The 19,317-nt window shown below is 59.4% G+C and overlaps 2 protein-coding genes across 7 annotated transcripts in view; one reads left to right on the forward strand and one right to left on the reverse strand.

Annotated features, from left to right (window-relative positions):
- The window catches only part of HDAC7 (histone deacetylase 7), a 35,642-nt gene extending 25,969 nt beyond the window's left edge, over positions 1 to 9,673 (forward strand). For all 6 annotated transcript variants that reach the window (XM_035002796.1, XM_035002799.1, XM_035002800.1 and 3 more), the window contains 11 exons: positions 90 to 139; positions 1,360 to 1,467; positions 2,485 to 2,540; positions 2,714 to 2,801; positions 3,870 to 3,989; positions 4,200 to 4,297; positions 5,539 to 5,657; positions 6,355 to 6,488; positions 6,795 to 6,879; positions 8,181 to 8,319; positions 8,451 to 9,673. In XM_035002796.1, coding sequence (XP_034858687.1) covers positions 90 to 139; positions 1,360 to 1,467; positions 2,485 to 2,540; positions 2,714 to 2,801; positions 3,870 to 3,989; positions 4,200 to 4,297; positions 5,539 to 5,657; positions 6,355 to 6,488; positions 6,795 to 6,879; positions 8,181 to 8,319; positions 8,451 to 8,496 — 1,043 coding nt within the window. In that variant the 3' untranslated portion in view covers positions 8,497 to 9,673. The remainder of the gene's footprint in view (positions 1 to 89; positions 140 to 1,359; positions 1,468 to 2,484; positions 2,541 to 2,713; positions 2,802 to 3,869; positions 3,990 to 4,199; positions 4,298 to 5,538; positions 5,658 to 6,354; positions 6,489 to 6,794; positions 6,880 to 8,180; positions 8,320 to 8,450) is intronic.
- Positions 9,674 to 10,702: 1,029 nt separating this feature from the next.
- Positions 10,703 to 18,475, reverse strand: SLC48A1 (solute carrier family 48 member 1). Its single transcript, XM_035002801.1, has 3 exons — positions 18,238 to 18,475; positions 12,500 to 12,667; positions 10,703 to 11,909 (listed from the first exon to the last, which is right to left on the reverse strand). The coding sequence occupies exons 1-3, from the start codon at positions 18,371 to 18,373 to the stop codon at positions 11,773 to 11,775; spliced, it is 441 nt and encodes a 146-aa protein (XP_034858692.1). The 5' UTR covers positions 18,374 to 18,475; the 3' UTR covers positions 10,703 to 11,772.
- Between the last annotated feature and the right edge of the window lie 842 nt (positions 18,476 to 19,317).

A 19,317-nucleotide genomic window follows, 5' to 3' on the forward strand; every position in this document is an offset into this window, starting at 1 on the left:
GCCCCCCTCGCCCTGGGCAGCCGGCCCCAGCCCTCGGCGGGCCGGAGCTGAGAGGCTGCAGCTCACACAGCCCGGGCCTCTCCCCACAGGGCTCCTGGCACAGCGGATGTTTGTGATGCTGCCCTGTGGTGGGGTAGGGGTAAGTGTGCCCGGCGGGGGGGCTTGAGCGGCCATTGCCACGGGCTCTTGGAGCGCCTCCCTTCTGTTCTCCCAGGCCCAGCCCCTACCTGCTTGTTCTTGTGGTTCTGCCAGACCTGTTGGGCCAGGGGCTCTCCCATAATGCTCCTCTGCCGGCTAGAAGCTCCTTGTGGACAGGTGTGTCCTCCACCCGTCAGTGTCTCCTGAGTGGGGAGCCCTCTGCCTTGCACTTAGAAGGTGTTTGGTAAATGTGGAGTGAGGCTCAAAGAGCAGGGGGCCATCTCCCTTCGTAAGACCCTGGTGGTGGTCGGGATTCGCCCTTCCACGCTGGCCTCCAGGCGGAGTCGGGCTGCTCGGCCTGGGGCTGTGGGGGTGCCTCCAGGGTCCTTGGTGACCCAGGCAATTCTCTCCCACGGCCCAGCTTCCCCTCCTCCCAGTTCACCCTGCTTCCTCTGGTGGTGTCCCAGCCAGGAGTGTGGAGTGTGGAGGCAGGGGTTGGAGGCCTAGTTCCAGAGGGAAGTGGGAGCTGTAGCTGGGGGGCTGTTGGGGAGCCGGTCAGCGCCCTGTTCACAACTTCCCATTTCTTGCCACTTTCTGATTTTTCCAACTGTTGTTGCTTCTGTTTTCTCCTCCCTCCTCTCCCTCTCTGTCTGTCTCTCTCTCTCTCTTTCTCCAGCCTCTTGCGACTCTCTCTGCCTTCCTCGCCTCTCTTGGTCCGCCTCGCCCTCCCCATCTCCCCATCATGCCCCCCGGCCCCTCCCTAGCCTTGAGGCCCAGGGACTGGGTTTGGGGGGCCTCCCAGCCTGGGCTAGGGGCCCTGAGTGGAAGACAGTGGTGCAGACGGCCCCTCGAGCTCCGACCATCCCGCAGGGCCTGAGCAGAGTCAGCTGGGGCTTAAAACCCCCTCCCGGTCCAAACCCCAAGTCCCGCCCAGGTAACGCCATGCCCCCTCCTCTGAGCGGGGAGGCAGGCGCGATGCTGCCGGCCGAGTGCTGGCCAGATACGGGCTGGTGATGTGGACTGAAGCTGGGAAGGAGAAGTCATGCTGGGATTGGGGGACACAGGAGGCCTTGCCTTTGGGTGGTGGGGCACTGGGGAGGCAGCACTGTCTGCCCAGCTCCCTGCCCCTGGGGTCCTGGCCGTGGGGTGGGCACCGCCCAAGTGGGCCCTGGCTCCTGGGGGGGCCTTGGATGATGCGGGCCCTGACTCTGGCCCCCACAGGTGGATACCGATACCATCTGGAATGAGCTGCACTCGTCCAATGCAGCCCGCTGGGCCGCCGGCAGCGTCACCGACCTCGCCTTCAAAGTAGCTTCCCGCGAGCTAAAGGTAGGAGCTTTGAGTGGGAGGTGGGTAAGCCGCAGAGGGGGTGGCAGGACGGGGCAGCAGGGAAGGCCAGACCCAGAGCCCCAGACCTCTCACTCCTCTTGGATATCTGCCACAGGGTGGGAAGGGAAGGGAAATCGAGAGCACTGGGGACGAAGCTGAGATTCGAACCTTACGCTCATGCTGTTTGGTGGGGAGTCAAGCCACTGGTCTCTAAGAGACCCAGGGTCATAATTATTCAGGATCATTTCACACACAGACCCGCTGTGTGACCACCGGCAAGTTGCAGAGCATCTCTGGACCTTTCCCATTGGCAAATTGGTTCTTTGCAATACCGAGGTTTTATAGACCCGGTTGGTGCTTGTGCTTGTTTGCTCTGGGCTGGGCACCTTCCAGGGGCTCGTGCTGAGGTCCGTACCCCCAGCTGTTGAAGAGCTCATAGCCCAAGGTGGTCACACATTCAGTGTCCTAGCTCCTCCTCGGTGCGGGGAGGACATGCAATGAAGAGCTCAGCGCTGGGCTTTGCGTTCTGGCTTCACCCTTTGACAAGTGGGCAACTTCCCACAAGTTATTTAACTTGCCCAAGCTTCAGATTTCTCCTCAGCTGTGAACTAGAGAGAATCCTGTTTATCTCATGGAGATGTTGTGAGGATTAGATGACATTTACCTCAGAGAGATGTCAGGATGAAGTCCCGCGTTTATAGAGTGCTGGGGCACAGTGCCGGGCATGTAGCTTCTGCCCGACAAACAGTAACTGTTGTTATAAAGTGGTAAGAGTCCAGACACACCAGGGTGGGGGGGTTTGCGTTCACGGCCAGCGTAAAGGCAGAGGATGCCTGGCCTGGCCTGGGGGCCAGGCCCCAGGGCACCTCAGATCCAGCCTGGCCGCCGTCAGATCTGCTGACAGCCATTGTCTGATGGCCCCTCCTCAAGGGATGAGCCTGGGGTTGGGGGCAGCTTCATGGAGTTGTGGGTCCGAGTGCTGGCCCCTTGGTTGACAAGCATTCTTTCTGTTTCCAGAATGGTTTTGCTGTGGTTCGGCCCCCAGGACACCATGCAGACCAGTCCACAGCCATGTAAGGCTGGGGGGAAGCCTGGGAGGGGGTGAGATGGGGGCGGCATTCCCCCTCCGTCCCCTGAGCCTTCTGGGGCCGGGCCACGCCAGGGGTGGGCAGAAGATGGAGGCTGGAGAGGTGGGGACCGGGGGGGGAATGGGCGGGCGGGCAGAGCCTCTCTCTCGTCCTCCCAGGGGCTTCTGCTTCTTCAACTCCGTGGCCATTGCCTGCCGGCAGCTTCAACAGCAGGGCAAGGCCAGCAAGATCCTCATCATGGACTGGGTAGGCCCCGGTTCCCAGCCCCTTCAGATCTGAGAGCCCCTTGCAAAGAGTCCTGAGCCTGGCATCAGAGGACCTGGCTTCCTGCCCGAGTTCCGCATGCGCCTCCCGGGCCCTCTGTATAAAATGTGGGCGAAGATAAGAGCCACATCGGGGGGCTGCTGGGAGGCCCGGGGGCGATGGCGTGTGGGAAGGCCTCAGCCATCTCGAACTCCCTCGGCGGGAGGAGCCACTTGAGCGCTCTTTGGCCTCCAGGGGCTTCTTTCTGCAGGCGTCCTAATTGCTGCATTGTCCCTGCGGTCACAGTGTGATAGCAGGTCACCTCAATGTGCCCCTAATCACATCCAGACCCTGCGGTTTGCCCTGTGGTGGGTTTTGAGCCTGACTGTTACCTGGTTTCAGATGAGGAATGTGAGCCCAGAGAGGTTAAGTAACTTGCCCATAGCCACACATCTAGTAAGTCCTGAGACTGCGATTTGAACGCAGGCCAGTTAGCTCTGGAGTCCATGCATCCAGCTAAGCTGCACACTCTGCATGAGCGGCTGTGAATGGACGTGCGTCTGCAGCCGTTGAGGACAGTGGAGGAACTTGCCACCCTTGTGCCCACGTGTGGTCCTCTGACTTACCAAGTGTCAGGCCACAGCTCTTCCTAGCAGTTGTGGCCCTGGGCCTCGTGGACCTGCCCCTCTGTAACTGAGCTTGGTTTCCCATCACCCTATCACTCCTGCACCTTGGACAAGACGCAGTAGCGAAGGTTCCTGACATGTGTAAGGCCGGACCCCTCCCTCTTCTGCCGTACATGTCTTGCCCTTGGCATGCCTCCTCCCCTTCAGGGTCTCGTGGTATATCCACCCTGGTTCAGGGCTGTGCACACATCTGTGTGCACACGGAGAGGGCCAGTGGACTACTTGGGACCACCCAGCAGTGTAGCTCTAAGAACCCCAGTCTCCCTACTCCCAGTCTAGGATCCTGACAGTCAGAAGAGGGACGCTCACAGCCCTTTTGAGCTGCGCCAGCCCCCAGCTGTGTGCTTTCAGGCCTTCCCTAATCATTGTCCATCTCCCTGCCCAGGATGTTCACCACGGCAACGGCACCCAGCAGACCTTCTACCAGGACCCCAGTGTCCTCTACATCTCCCTGCATCGCCATGATGACGGCAACTTCTTCCCCGGCAGCGGGGCCGTGGATGAGGTAACTACATGCTCCCTCCCGGCCCCGTTGACTCTGCCTCTGTCACAACTAGCTGTGTGATCCAGGACAGGTTGGGTAGCCTCTCTGATGCTCCGCTTCTCGATCGGGAAGTGAAGAGGCCGGGCGAGCTGGTCTCGCAGCCCTGGCGTCCTGGGATTCCTCTCCTGGGACTCTGCTCTCCTCTTATCCCTCTTGCTTCCTGTTTCCCAGGTGGGAGCTGGTAGCGGCGAGGGCTTCAATGTCAACGTGGCCTGGGCCGGAGGTCTGGACCCCCCAATGGGGGATCCTGAGTACCTGGCCGCCTTCAGGTAAGTGCTGTGGGGGCCCAGGGGAGGTCTGCCCAGCAAGGCCACTCTTTCCTGCCCCCTAGCCCAACAGCACCAGGCTGGAGGTGATGGGTTGGCTTGGGAGCCCGTCCTCATCCAATCACTGGACATTATAAGCCAGTCCTGGGGTGGGCCTTCCAGACTGAGACAGACAAAAGGAAAGACAGTATTACACTGGCCTCTAGGAGCCTCCAGTCCCCACGAGAAGACAGGAAACACAGAATGAAAAAGTCAAAGGTGCTTTATAAAGGCACATGTTACCCAGAGCCAGTGTTGAATTGGGTGCCGGAAGATAGGCAGGGTGGAGTGAGCATAGCTGCCACATTCAGTCAAAGAAGCCTGCCTGGAGGAGGTGGGCTTTGCACAGGAGGTAAGAAATTTAAATTGTGGAGAAAGAAAGCAGATGATGTTCATATTGGGGGAGTTGCTTAAGAAAGGGCATTCTAGAAGAGGGGCTTGGGCTCTGTTTAGGAGCCCTTATATGTTTCATTCCAGGGTACCTATACTCTGTTTGGGAAAAGAGTACCCTGGAAGTAGGTCTCAAATACGTTTCTGGAAATATTCCCCATGAGAGCTAATTCTGTAGGCGCCCTGGACTGGGCTTCCTAGTGTCTGTGTGCCCTGAGCCCGGGGCTTTGAAACACATCAAAATGGACGCCAGAGTTGGGTGAGGGATGGAGGGAGGCAGCTGTGGGGGGCCGGCAGGGGCAGAGGATGAGAGAATGGATCTGGGTGGCCCAGGACCTCAAGAGAGTCAGCTCTCAGGTAGCAGGTGGTGAGGTGTGGTCAACTCAGTCCAAAGCGGGTGACAGCTGAGTACCAATAGTTTCAGCCCCCGAGGCTTAGTGACCTGCCCCCACCGTGGTCCTGCCCAACTGCACCCCACAGACACACGTGGACACACACACACGAGTGCGTGCGCACACATACACACACACAGACAAGCACCCATGCATGCACGCACACTCTTCTTTCTTTCCCTTCGGTGCCCCTTCCTTGACTCCTTCCTGCCTCAGCTCTGGGTGGCTGAGTCCTCAGGCTGTGCTAGGGATATGGGTGGCCAGCCAGGTCAAGGAGGTCAGAGGGATCCATTTATCCTGCTGGGAGATTGGGTGTCTTGGAGTCCTAAGAGCAGGGTACCCACAGTAAAGCTGGTGGGAAGGAGCCTCTGCCCTGGCAGCCCTGCACGGAGTGCTGAGCCCCTGCCTCTGGCACCCACACAGGATGGTCGTGATGCCCATCGCCCGAGAGTTCTCTCCGGACCTGGTCCTGGTGTCAGCTGGGTTTGATGCCGCCGAGGGTCACCCAGCCCCACTGGGTGGCTACCATGTTTCCGCTAAATGTAAGGAGGGCCCAGCCCAGGAGGCGATGTAGGGAATGAGGGCTAGGCTGGGAGGAGAGGCACTGCCCAAGCCCAGGGGAAGGTGGCAATGGCCGGCCCAGGGCCATGAGTGGGGACTGGGGTGTGACAGCTGGTCCTGGCATTCCCTAGGCCCTCCTCGCCTAGTCCTGCCCAGAGCCCTTTCTCATGACAGGGCCATCACCATGGGAGGCCTAAGCCACAACCCGGGGGTGAAGTCTGGTAGCCAAGCTCGGCCATGGGACCCTCCTCCCAATGCACACCCCAGTTGTGCATCCCCAGCTGGGTTGGCAGCTTCTCCCGGAGGAGGATGGGGAGGAGCATGTTCTCAGAACAGAGGGAGCCCACTCAGCCTGCTGGGCCCCAGGGCTTGGGGGACAGAAAGAGAAGATGTTGTGGCTTAGTGGAAAAGACGGGCTGGAGCCCAAGCCCTGGGTTCCAGTACCGGCCCTGCTATTTACTAGCTGTGGGCCTCATGCAAGTCCTTCAAGCTCCACAAGCCTTGACTGGGGCATACGAATAGGTTTGACCTGGGGGTCCACGTGAAGGGCCTGGAAGAAAGAGAGATGTATGCATCTGATCGTTATTTATAAAGGAGGACGCCAGCAGGGAAATCACAGAGAGGGTCCACCTCCCCTCCAGCCCTGCCTCTCCTCTCCCTCCCCACCCAACCTCCTAGGTTTTGGGTACATGACGCAGCAGCTGATGAGCTTGGCGGGAGGTGCAGTGGTGCTGGCCTTGGAAGGTGGCCATGACCTCACAGCCATTTGTGATGCTTCTGAGGCCTGTGTGGCTGCTCTTCTGGGCAACAAGGTGAGCAGCCCGCCCCCCCGTCTATGCATCCACAGGGCAGGAAGCCCAGCTCCCCGAGGACGGCCCCAGCAAGCAGGCAGATGGAGTGCCCCCAGAGGGCTCACAGATAGGGCCGGGGTGGCAGGCCTAGAACGAGGGGGACAGAGTGGGTACCCCTTCCCCAGGTCAGGTCTAAGACCAGTGTTTCCAGCCCTAGGCAGAGCTGGGAGCACATGCATATTTGTGTCTGGAAAGCCAGGGCCCTTGGCGTGGGAGAGAGCTGGGCCTGTGGGTCCCTAAGAGCTGAGGTGCTGTTTTCTCTTACAGGTGGATCCTCTCTCAGAAGAGGGCTGGAAACAGAAACCCAACCTCAACGCCATCCGCTCTTTGGAAGCCGTGATCCGGGTGCACAGTGAGTACGGAGAGAGGGCACCTGCTGACCCCACACTTGGGAGAACCTCAGGGGTCTCCTGCCCTCAGTAACCCGGGCCCCATGGCTTCCAGTGCCCGCCAGGCAAGGGGCTCCACTGCTGTGCTGGAGTAGGCTTCCTATGAATTACCCCAACGGTAATGGTGGGACTGCCTCCCTCCCTGCAAATGGGTACTCTCGGAGCCCTCCAGATGGATCCAGTGGGGACCACCAGTCAGTGGGGACCACCTGCCTCCTCAAGGCAGAACGGCCTCCCATCCCCAGCCGCAGCCCTAGGCCAGGGCCAGGCCAGTAGCAATAGGCCTTTTGCCAAAAGCCCTGGTTCTACCTTGACCCTCAGTCCTGTCCACAGGGATCTTGGGAGCTCTGCCTGCTTTGGGGCCTGGTCTTAGAATAACCCCACATTTGGGGGTGCCTGGGTGGCTCAGAGGGTTAAGCATCAAACTGTTGATTTGGGCTCAGGTTTTGATCCTCGGGGTCATGAGTTCAAATCCTGCATTGGACTCTATGCCCAGCATGGAGCCTACTTTAAAAAAAAAAAAAGGAATAACCCTACATTTGGAAAGCACTTTAAATTTTCCCCTGCAACTTAGCATCTATGGAGCACTTTATGTAAAGACCCGTGTTCAAGGGGTTCAATGCTAGGGATACAAAAATGAATAAAGTAGATTTCCCCACATCCAGTAGAGGAAGCGTGCATAACAGTAAAGATGCTGCTGGTACTTTGTATGGCGTCTTCACGCTGGGCCGGGCTCTGGGCTGGGCGTGTGCCATGGACGTTATTTCTGACAACAGTGGGCAGGATGGTCGTGTCCATGGCTTAGCAGGGGCGGTGGAAGCCCGGGGCCGTGAGTGACCCGCTGACGGCCACACAGAGTCAGCTCTCTGTGCTGCGTCCTTCCCGCCCCCCACGCTGTCCTGTCCTACGTGCTGGGCAGAGATGCAGACCCCATCTAGGGAAGAGTGAGCCCCACTGGTGCTCTAGGAACCCCACACTGTGGGAATGGCTCAGGGCTGGGCCAATAGCTTGGGCACCCCAGTAGCCACAGTGAGCCAGCTCTGCTCACCCTGGCAGGGCTGCAGGGGGCGGAGGGGCAGGTGAGGAGACGTGTTATGTTGAGGGTAGAGGCGGGTGAGAACGCTGACCCCAAACTGAGGATACGCCCGCCGCTGTTGGGCCCTCGCCCTGAGAGGTCCAGCCTTGTATCCGTCTAGAACGCGTGGTGTGGCAGGGTGGGGGGGCTCGTTTCCCCAACCCCGCCTGAGTCGGCTTCTTGCCCCAGGTAAATACTGGGGCTGCATGCAGCGCCTGGCTTCCTGTCCAGACTCCTGGGCGCCCAGGGTGCCCGGGGCCGACACAGAAGAAGTGGAGGCAGTGACGGCGTTGGCGTCTCTCTCCGTGGGCATCCTGGCTGAAGAGCGGTAACGCCCACCCCCGGGCCCCCAGCCTCTCCACCCCTCGGCCCCTCCCAACTTGAGGACCCCAGATCCCAGCACAGCTGCCCCAGCCTCCTGAGGCCCTCCAGCAGCCCCCACCCTTGTCTCTCCCCCAGGCCCTCAGAACAGCTGGTGGAGGAGGAAGAACCTATGAATCTCTAAGCCTCCAGAACGGATCTGCCTGCCCACCCTGCCCTTTGGACCTGGTTCTCTTCTAACCTCTGGCAACAGTGCCCGTTCCCGGGGTCTTCGGAGAGCCTTCGGGCAGGTAGTTGGAGCTAGAGAACAGCCCCTTGCAGTCACCCCAAGGAGCCTGAGAAGGGCCCTGGGTCTAGGATAGGGACCAAAGAGGACCCGGAGAGGAGGCAGGCTGGGCAGCCAGGCGGGCCTCAGTAGGGCTCTCTCAAGAACAGAGTCTACCCGTTTGGGGTCCAGGCCCCTGGCTGGGCCCCCATTCCTCAGGACTGCACAGAGGAGGACTAGCTCAGTCGGGCCCACCAATAACCACTATTCTTGGCTCTGTAGACCCTGGGCTCTGCACACAGCCCCAGGCTCCACACAGAAATGTGAACTTGGCCTCAGCCAGGGTGGTCCTTCCTAGGCTCTGAGGGCTGGACTGGAGTGGGGGAGAGGGGGCTGGGTAGGAGGAGCCAGGGGGTCTGCCATCCCTGAGGGCAGGGGGCGTCCCTCTTGCCGGCTTCCTCAGATGACTCTGGAAGCTTCCCTCCCACCCCCACCCTGCCCCGCCACTGGGCAGGGAGACAAAGCTCCTTCCGAGAGAGCAGCCATCAGCAGGCCTCCCATCTGGTCCCTGGCCCCGCCAGAGGCCACCCTACGTCAGCCATCTCAGTGCCCTGGTGGAGCAGACAGGTGCTCTGGGAGTCCCGTGCTTCCTGAGCCAATGGTGCCAAACTCTTCATCTCTCCTCAGCGGCACGGCATGACCGCCAGGGGCCCCTCGGTCACTGCCCCCCTCCGTGAGCCTTCTCTCTTTCTGGGGTCTCCCTCACCCAGCTCTGACTCCTGCCCTACATAGGACTAGCTTGGCTGAGGGGAAAGGGGGTGGGAGAGTGGACACAAGACATGGGGGAGGGGAGGCTGCCCTGGCAAAGTCTTCAAGGCTTCTGGGGTCCGGGCCTGGGGCCAAGAAGGAAAGTGTTGGGGGGTGTGTGTGTGTGTGAGAGAGTATGTGTGTGTGAGAGAGTACGTGTGTGCACGTGTGTGTGTGTGTGTGTGTGTCTTCCCCAGGACCACCATACCCTGTGTACGTATGCATGTTTTTGTAAAAAAAAAAAAAAATGGAAAAAAATCTGAACAATAAATGTTTTATTTGCTTTAAAGGTGCCTGTGAAAAGGCCTCTGGGGATGCGGGGTGAACCGCCGGCGGCAGCAGTGCGGGGGCGGGCGGCGGGCCACACGGCACGGCGTGCGTCTCATTTGATGTGGGAAAGAAAGGGACCAGGCTGGGCTGCGGGCCAGCCCCCCTCTAGCTCCTTGCCCTTCTGTGGGTAGCTCCCTTGCAGGAAGAACCCATTCTGCCCACACCCTAGCTGGCCCCCACTCGCCCAACCTTGGGGTAATAAAGAGGCAGCAGCTTTGGTCTGGGTCCAGAGACAGAAGGCCCACTGAGTGGGCGGGGATAGAGATACGCGGACCCAGAAAGCACCCCCAGAGAGTGGTGAATCAGACCTACCTGGGTTCAAGTCCCAGCTGGGAGCTCAGGAAAGTCACGTCACCTTCTGGGGCCTCTGTTTATCAGTTAAAGGCTCCAGAAATAGACACTGTTTCTGGTCCCTTCCTGCTCGACTGCACCGTGGCTTCCTAACATACACTGAGCCTAGAAGAGACAATGCATGAGGCAGCAGGCTGGGACAAGCTCACCCGACCACCAGAGAGGAAGGTGCCAGGCTGCCGGCGCCTGTCTTTACAGCTGAGCCAGCCAGGCTTCTCCGGCCAGTAGGAGGAGCAGCCTCATCCCCTCAGACCTGGCCCCAAGCCCTCAGCCTGGGAGAATATGAAGGGGAGCAGGTTCAGCCCCCTCCCGTCTAGTCTGGCCCCGTGGGTGACAGACACTACGTGCCAGCGGTGGTGCTGAGGCCATGCCTCTGAGCATCTGCCCCCTGGCCGGCGTGGCCTGAGAGCCAGGCTGCTGGGCTCCCCTGTGCCAAGAGGGGCCAGAGAGGGAGGGCCTCCAGCCCCTGAGACCGTGATCCCTCCTCTGCCCTCCAGGGCACAAGATGAGCTAAGGAGATGGCTTCCTGAGACACCTCGAGACCCGCCGCCGCCACCACCCGTCCCGCTTACCACTCCCACAGCACCCCCCCCACTCCCCGCAAGATTCCCGCCCCACAAGAAACCACCAGAGGCTGTGGGATACAAAGGGCCGCTGTATTTCCGCTAAAGTGACAGTGACACAGATAAGGCAAAAGAGCTGAAGGGCAGGACACATCAGGTGGGAAAAGGGTAGACCGTGCAAAATGGCAACCTAACATAAAAAGAAATCCATAACAAAAGCTCCTTCCCTCCCGAGTTAGTGAGCCCTTGTGCCCATGTATAGGCAGAAAAGCAGATTTTGTCCTTCAGAAGGGAGATGTAAAAAAGATGAAAGCTCTAGGCAAAGGGCAGTGAGCGGGGGAGTGGGGGGACGTTTCGTGGCCAGGGGTGACGCGTGTGAGAAGTGATGGAAACACAGATCTGCGGGGTTCCCTCCAGCCTGCACCATGCTGCCCCCTTCCCCGGAGCCCTTCTGGGGGCATGGCACCTTCCCCAGACACCTTGTCTGGCCTCGCTCAGGAAGCCCTCTTTCAGGGTGTGTGGTGTGTGGTATGGTGAAGGAGATGACTGGCTCTAGCACACTCATGGGAGACCGGCTCTGGGGGGGGGGAGAGGGACACTCACCTCTCCACTCAGGTCCCCAGGCCTTGGGAAAAGAGAGCCAAGTGTTGCCATCCCTGGGATTGAGGAGTTAAGCTACCTGACCCTCAAAGGACAACAGGATGGGGTGTTGGGGTCGGGCTTGGGAGGTCGCCCGTAGAGATCCCTTACTTGACCTGACCTCCCAGGTTCTCAGGCTGGCCTGAGGGAGAGTGCCCCCAGGCAGAGGTCAAGGCTCACTGCCCTACCCCTTGACTCACTGCCCTGGCCCTGCTTACGAAGATGCCTCACTGAGTGCTAAGAAAATAGATCCATCTGAGAAGGTCTAAAGCTGCCCTCCAGCCAGGCCGATGAGGAGCAACATGGCAGGAAGGACCCCTTTCCACCGCACCCAGGTGTCCCGCAAAGGGGACAGGACAGCTTCCTAGGAGACCGCAGTCCTCTTGCTGTGTTTCTTCTGCCACAGATCCAGGGTTTCCAGGGGGAGTGGCAGGCCTGCCCAGTGTCTCAGAGGCTGAGTCCAGGTCCTGAGGACCCCCAGGGTACAGAAGGCTCACCCCTTGGGTCAGAAATCGCTGAGGATGCTGATGTCGGCGAAGTCCGCGCGGTAGCGGTGGGCATAAAGGCTGAGCAGGAAGGCCCACTTGAAGGAAATGAAGCTCCAGACGCAGGAGAGGTAGTAGCTGTTGGGGTCTGTGAGGCCTGCAGGGGAGAGGAACCCCACGGTGACTTGAGAGGGCTTCACCCTGGACCCCAGCCACCATGCCGCAAGCCCAGGACCACCCCTCCCCACCAGCAGAGGTGGAATGTGATAAGCACTTTTAGAGCATTCAGGGTTGGCAGGCAGGAGGCCGTGGGCCTGAGGGAAGGTCAGGGCTGGCCAGTCCCAGGTCTGTATCCTCTACTCTGCCTTTCTACATTTACCCTGGGCCACTTGCAACTTGTTTTGAGCATTAGACTCCTTAGGGGCAGGAAGGGCCTTTGCCTACTTGCCGGCTGCAGCCACCAGGGGGCGCTCCCATCCCAGAGCTGGGCAGAAGGACTAACCCCGTGGGGCCAGTAAGAGCACTCGGGGCTGAGGACCCGCAGAGCACACCCCGCTCAACATCTCCCACGCATTTCATTGAACCCTTCCGACCCGAGGGCGGCTGGGGACTCCTTTCCCCTCACTGAGAAAGCCCGGGCACGGGCTGTTTAAGTGATCTGCCCAAGCTCCTTGGACACAAGCTTTGGAGCCAGGATCCGAATCCCAGGGGCCTTCCCCCGCCCTTCCCTCCCTGACCGGCCCTCACTCTGGTGTCTGGTGATGGCCAGCACAAGGAAGGTGCAGAAGGCGGCGAGGGACACTGCCGAGAAGAGGACGCCCACGAAGAAGAAGCCACGCAGTCCCTTGAGCCAGGTCCTCCAGTAATCCTGCATGTACATCACGTGCGTGACCAGCACCCACAGCGCCAGCGCACCTGCCGGGACAGACCCGTCAACCGAGGGAGCCGCCCCTCCCCCCTCCGCGCCCCCTGCTCCCCCCCCACCCAGCCTTCAGCCCAGGACCCCGGGGACCCTCCGGCCCCTGAGGCCAGGGCTGTCTGCATAGCAATACTAAGATCACGTTGGCCTTCCACTTTCATTGCTTTCTGACTGTGGAGTGGAATGTTCTGGAGGCTACGAGGCCTCTGGCATCACCAGGACTTGGATGCAAAAGCAGATAAGAGAATCTACTGTCTTCTGTTAAGCCAGATGTTAAAGTGATTTGCAAAGATAGGAAACCATGCCATTCTTTTCCCTCATTTTTTTTGTTTTAAAAAACATGACTGTTTCTTACACAAACATGTTATTTATGCTAACGCAGTGTTATTTTTAATATTACTTTAAAATGCTTGTAATGAGCACTGGGTATTCTATAAGACTGAGGAATCACAGACCTGTACCCCTGAAACAAATAATACATTATATGCTAATTAATTGAATTTAAATTTTAAAAATATTAAAAAAAAATTTTTAAATGTTATGAAACAAGTGGAAAAATTAGGACACTGGATATTTGATGACAATAAACAACAATCGATATTTTTAGATTAAAAAAACAAAATGCTTGAAATGTTCTCAGTCTTAATTTCTAGTATGGTACAGCTCGAGAGCTATCACCCACATACACAAGATTTCCTTGGGGCTTCACTACTTTGCAAGCGTGTGAAGAGGTCCTGACATCGGAAGGTTTGGGAATCCTGCAGTCTGGCCTGCTTTCCAGGACCTGCGACCACCTGGGGGGGTGGGGGGGCTGTTGCCGCAGCTCCACCTGGCCCTCAGAGGCCTGTGGCTGAGCTCTAGGCCGGCGGGGCCCTTCCAGAACTCCGTGGATTGCTCTTGCAGCGTGAAGAGGCCCAGCAGTGAGACCCCCCCAAGACCACCCAGCACCCACGTGGCCGTCTTGCTCTTGACCAGACTCCATGCCACTCCCGCTAGCTTGCTGAGAGGGCAGGCCAGACGCCCCCAGCCTCTGCAGGGCCTGCCCTCCGGGCCTGGCCGGGCACTTGCCCTGGAAGCCAGCTACCACTCGGCCGACACAGTCGGTGCCCTCTGTGCCAGGCCGTGCCTGCCGGCGCAGCCCTGGGGGTGGAACAACTATCAGTCCCCCTGGCAAGGGTCTGGAGCAGGGCCACAGGGTCCCAGCAAGGAAGGACGGATGAAAGAGGCAGAGCCGGCTGCGAGTTCTGTCCGTGTGTGGGGGCGACACAGGCAGCTGGGTCCTAGGGGTCGGGGGACGTTTCCAGCAGGCCGCCGCACACACTACATGCAGGGGAGCATCTGTGCTTAGGGAGGGCGGGCATCTGGTTGGGGAGAGCGGTTATCTTGAGCGAGGGAGAGAAGGAAGGGAAGTGGACGGGAGATTGGGGGCGGCAGCGTGCTTTGACTGGCTCTGTGGTATTTTTATTTCTTAGGCTGGGTGCTAAGTATAAGGGAGTTCATGAAATCATCTATCCTTTTTTATATGCCCAAGATATTTCTCTCTCTCTCTTTTTTTAAGTTAGGAGGGGAGAAGAGGCTGGTGGCGGCGGTGGCGGGAGGGGGGCATCGTCACAGAACTATGCTCTGGTTGTCAGCTCAGCAGTTGTCACAACTCTGGGCAGCCTGGCACGGGACGCAAAGCCACGGGACTGGGAGCCAGGAAGTCTGGGGCCTGGCACTGCTGTGCTGCCCGTGACCTCGCAGAGCCTTGGTGTTTCCACGTCCAGAAACGGGTGAGCCCAAAGGTCCTGCCAGCCTGGAAACTTGGCCACCCCAGGGTTCCTCCCTAGTGAGGGCTCAGCCCTGCCAGCCTCCCGTCCCACCCTGTTTGACCCCCCTGCTCTCCCAGCTCTGCCCCTCCCCACCGCAACCTTCTGCGGGGCTCTGGGGCCTGGAACGTGGGTCCCTCCACCCCTGAGATCAGGGTGAACCAGAACAGGCGTCTCTCCAAGCCCGCCCAGACAGGAAGCTGGAGCAGGCCAGAGGTGGACAGAATGATAATCTCATGGCTTTTCCGCTGACATCTCACACGATCTGCAGCATGTGCCAGAGGCATTTCCCAAACCTCTCACATGCACCCTAAGTGTTCGTCTGGGGATGCCATGTAGGTCCTTAGGAAGAAGGCGTATTGTTACTGAGTGCATCCAAGGAACGGTCAGATGGGCATTTGTCCGGGACAGCTCCACCTGCCCTCTGTCTCCTCAGTACGCCATGGGGGGGCTGGAGGAGATGAGCTCTAAGATCCCTCACCAGTCAAAGACCCTGGAGCCAGCTTAGGAGAAAATAAGGAGGTCAGAGTAATTCCTCTGTGACTCAGCAATTTCTGGGTTAGGAAATGCTGAAATAGGGGCCTGTGGAAATGCCATGTTTTAGTCCACTGGGTGCGCTGCAGGAGTGCCCCCAGACAGCTCCCCGCCCCCCCCGCCATACACCCACGTACCGAAAAGGAAGATGGCCATTTTGGGTGTCCCATGTACTAGTTCTTGTTAATAAGCAGGCAAACCTTAACCACCTCTTCCCCGCTGCCCACAGGCCTTGCCTCCAGATAAAACAAGCCACTTCTGGAAGCAGGCCCATTCCCACCCACCCGGGCTCCCACTGCTGTCCTTGGAACAGGGAGCTCCCCCAAGGTGGTCAGTGAACGAGCAGGAGCCCCGACTGGTCCCCTCCCACACCTCAAGCAGGAAGCAATTGTCCCTCAGCTTTGCTCTCTTCCTGAGGACACTCTGGACTCTAGGAAGCCCGGTCTGTACAATTCAGGGCAGGATGGTCAGTTCCCCAGGCCCACCCGGCTGCGTGCTCACCACCCCCCCACCCTGCCCCACCACTTCAATGAGCAGAGCCCTTGCTCCACTGGGGGCTTGCAGCTGACAGACCAAGGGCAAGGAAGGGTCGGAGTTGGTCAGTGAGAGTATCACCAGGGTCTGGGTTGGAGGTGAGGAGCCGGGAGGAGGCCAGAGGAGCCCACAGAGAAATTCAGACAAGTGGGACGCTGGGCCAGTGCACCCCTGCCCTCTACACCAGCCCTGGGGAAAAGCCAGGCCCGAGCCCCAGGGCTCCTCTCCCTCCCAGCTCAGGTGGAAAGAACACAGAGCCATTTAGACTCCTGGGGCAACTTTTCCATTCTTTTCACCTTTTCTTGGTCTACTAGACCCGGAACAAGAGTCTCTGTTTCCCCAGGATTCCCCCAGCAAAACCATTTTCTCTGCAACGGCTTTCCTCCAGGCCGCTTCTTCCTAGACACCCATCAGGATGGGAGACAGGGGCCCCTGGAGGCTAGCCCTGCCTCAGAAACCAGCACCCCCATCAGCCCCTGCCTGGTATGCAGGGGAGAAGGAGCATGCTGGGGCTGCCCTCTGGTGATTCAGCAGTTTCTGGGCTGGAAAATGCTGAGTCAGAAGTGGGGTGCTCACAAGTCAGTAAATCTGCTGATGCTTCACCCCCAAAAAAGGAAGGAGGCTGACTGGCTACAGACTTTCTCAGAACACACTCAGCGTGGAGAGGGCTGGTGGCTCTGACCTGGCCAGCCCTCCGCCCGCCCGCCCCTGGTACCACCACTACCTAGCGGCTTTGCCCGTCCATTGCCACCTCCTGGTTGTCTGCGAGGCCAGACTGTCAGGGAGGCGCCAGGCCCTGCTCCAGCTGCTTGCTGCCCTTGCACCCCTCCCTGCAGGCGACTCCACAGCTGGCCTGCCTCGGAGCCTGAGGGAAGCATTCAGGGAGGGAGAGAGGGCAGGGTTTGGGTCAGAGGGAAAGCCCACACTCCCTGGAGCCCGAGGTACGGTGCCTTTTCCACGGCCTCCTAAGACTGTGGGATGAACGCTATGGAGCCTTCTAAGCTGTCCTACTGCCAACCGGGAGGGTGTGTCCAAGATCACCCCTTTTAGTGGTATTTCCTCCCACTCCGTACAGATGAGGAAACTGAGGCCCAGGAGGCATCGGCTCAGCTCAGCTTCACCGGGCTCAGCTCCCCAGGACCAGACTCTAACAACACCAGCTTGGATCCCAGGGATGGACCCCCCTCCCTCCTCCACACGACCAGTCCCTTCACCCCAGGTGTCACTCAGCCACAGGCCTGACGACACCTCCTTCCCAGGAACAAACACACAAAACTGCAAGGAGAGAACCTTGAGGAACAGAGCAGCTGGTGGGGGTGCAGAGGGGGAGCCAGGGGTCTGTAGAGAACTGAGCGATGCTGGGCTGGCTGCCTCCAGGGAGGACAGGAACCCACAGGTGGGGGGGGCATCTAGGCAGGCATGAGAGCATCCTAGCCAGGGAACCCCCCCCCCTCCGAGGGCTCTGTTTGGCCTTGCTCAGGCTATGGCTCTGTATGCCCCTCGATTAAGGCAGAAACCCCACCCCCCGTTCCTTCTCTACCCAGGGATGGCACTCAGTAGGCTTGGTGGCAATGACTAAATCTAGTTACTTTCAGTGAGTACATTTAGGGTTCTCTCGGGCAGAGGATTTTAGGAATGGAATGTGATCACCATATGTAAAAGTAATATCCTTGCATGTATTTTTTCCCCAAAGTTCTTTTTCCACACACTGTTTCGTGTAGCTGTGTAACCCTGGGCAAGCTACTTATTTACTCTAAGTCTCAGTTCAAGCCTTATCTGCGAAACGGACACAATAAAAATGCCCACTGCACAGGACTAATGTAGAGATGAAACAAGATGATGGAAACGCTGCTTAACACGGTGACTGACACACAGAAAGTATTAGAAAAAAATGTTAGCGACTAGGAAGAACATGTTTTGTCTTCACACCAACGCACAGAGAGGTTCATCGGGTGTCCGCAGGTGTACAGGGAAGACACAGCATTGGTGCGGATCCCGCCTCCAGCGGCACCCTGACGCTCGCCCTCTAGCACTTGGCTCCCCTCTGCTCTTTAAAGCACAGAAAAGGCACCCAGCACAGGCTTCTGCAGACCTTGGCAGAGGAGCCACAGCGGAGGGGTGGCAAAGAGACACCGACGGGGTGGGAAGAAAATGTCCAGTTTCCGTCAGATCCCTAGCGCGGTCCCCCGGGGCTCGGCTGAGGACTCCGCTGCGGGTGGGGTCCGCCCTGGCGGGAGGAGACGGCTTCCCCGAGGAACCCCCCCTCCGCCCTCCTTTCCACTTACTCCTCCTCTGCCTCACCCAGCCCCCAGGGAAGGGGCGCTTGAGGAGCGGAGGGCCCCGGGCAGAAGCGCGCGTGCGGTTGGGGGGCCGAGCGAAGGGCGGCAGGCAAGCGGGTGCGCAGCGAGGACGCTGTCACCGGGCGGCTGGGCCGGCGGCGCGGCAGGCGGGTGCCAACGGGAGAGGCGGCGGGGGGGGGGGGCATGGGCTCCCGCAGGCGCCGGGGCCCGCGCGGGGCCTGCGCTGCCCACGGACGGTTTTGGGTAAACAGCCTCCCCCGCCCCGGTCCCCGGGGAAGCGCCGCCCGCGAGGAGCCTCCCGGAGCAGCCGACAGCGCCTCCCGCCGCCGCGCGCCCGCAGCAGGGACCCCGCGTCCCCCTCACCCCCCGCCCCCGCGCGCCCCGGGGTACCTGCGAGCCCCCCCATGGCTGCCGTCCCCGGCTGTCTGTACACCACGGTCCAGACGAGGAAGATGGAGAAGCCGGCCGCGGAGCTGAGGCCGGAGTAGGCGGCGCGGAGGCCGAGCTGCAGGCGGGACGGGGCCATGGGGCTGCGGGCGCCGGGCGGGGAGGGCGAGCGCCGCGACAGTCACAGGTGCAGGGCCGGGGCCGGGGCGGCGAGCCGGGAGCCGGGAGCCGGGAGCCGCCGGCCGCCCCGCGCTCCGCCCCCGGCCCGCCCCCCGCGCCTCCGGCACAGCGCCCTCCCCGGCCGGAGGCCGCCCGCGCCCGGAACCGCGCCGCGCGGCGGGAGCTTCGCCAAGTGAGGGCCTGGGGCCGCCGGGGCGTTTGGGGGTGCCTGGTAAAAAAAAAAAAAAAAAAAAAAGGCACGTTCCGGGGCTCATCCTCATTACCCTGCCGGGATATTCGGGGCTGGGCGGGGCCCGGAAATCTACAGGTACACAAGCCAGCTGGGGCCAAGACTTCAACATTTTTCTCTCTGAATAAAATTCTCGCTTAAAATTTAAATTTCTCGTTTAAAATTAAGATATAAAAATGGAGAAACATGCAAGTACGCAGTGAATAGATTCCCTCCACCCTGTCCCTATCAACCAGATGCTCTCCCCCAGACGTTATGCGCATCTCAGAAGATTCTTCACACCAAGGTTTGAGAACCCAGGCGCTGTGACCATCACCTCATAACCTCAAACACTTCACCCACGCTGACAGCTTTCCTTTCCTTTCATCTCCGTAAGCTTCACCCCCCCATCCCAAATCCCTACCAAACATCACCCCGACTCTCAGAATCTATAGCAGGAGTATGTTGAGCTTCCACTGTGAGCCCGGCTTCCTCCTGGGAGCTGGGAGGGAAAACCAAACATAACTCAGAGCCCTCAAGCACAGATAAGCTAGCTGGGGAGGCCCATCACATCTCTGCACAAAATAAGTAGCCAGTATCCCTATTAGTTTCCTTTAAAAAAAAAAAAAAAGATTGATTTATTTATTTGACAGAGAGAGAGAGAAGAGAGAAGGAGAAGCGACTCCAGCTGAGCA

This window comes from Mirounga leonina, unplaced genomic scaffold, assembly GCF_011800145.1.
Source record: "Mirounga leonina isolate KUSES-001 unplaced genomic scaffold, KU_Mleo_1.0 Mir_126, whole genome shotgun sequence".
Classification (NCBI taxonomy): domain Eukaryota; kingdom Metazoa; phylum Chordata; class Mammalia; order Carnivora; family Phocidae; genus Mirounga; species Mirounga leonina.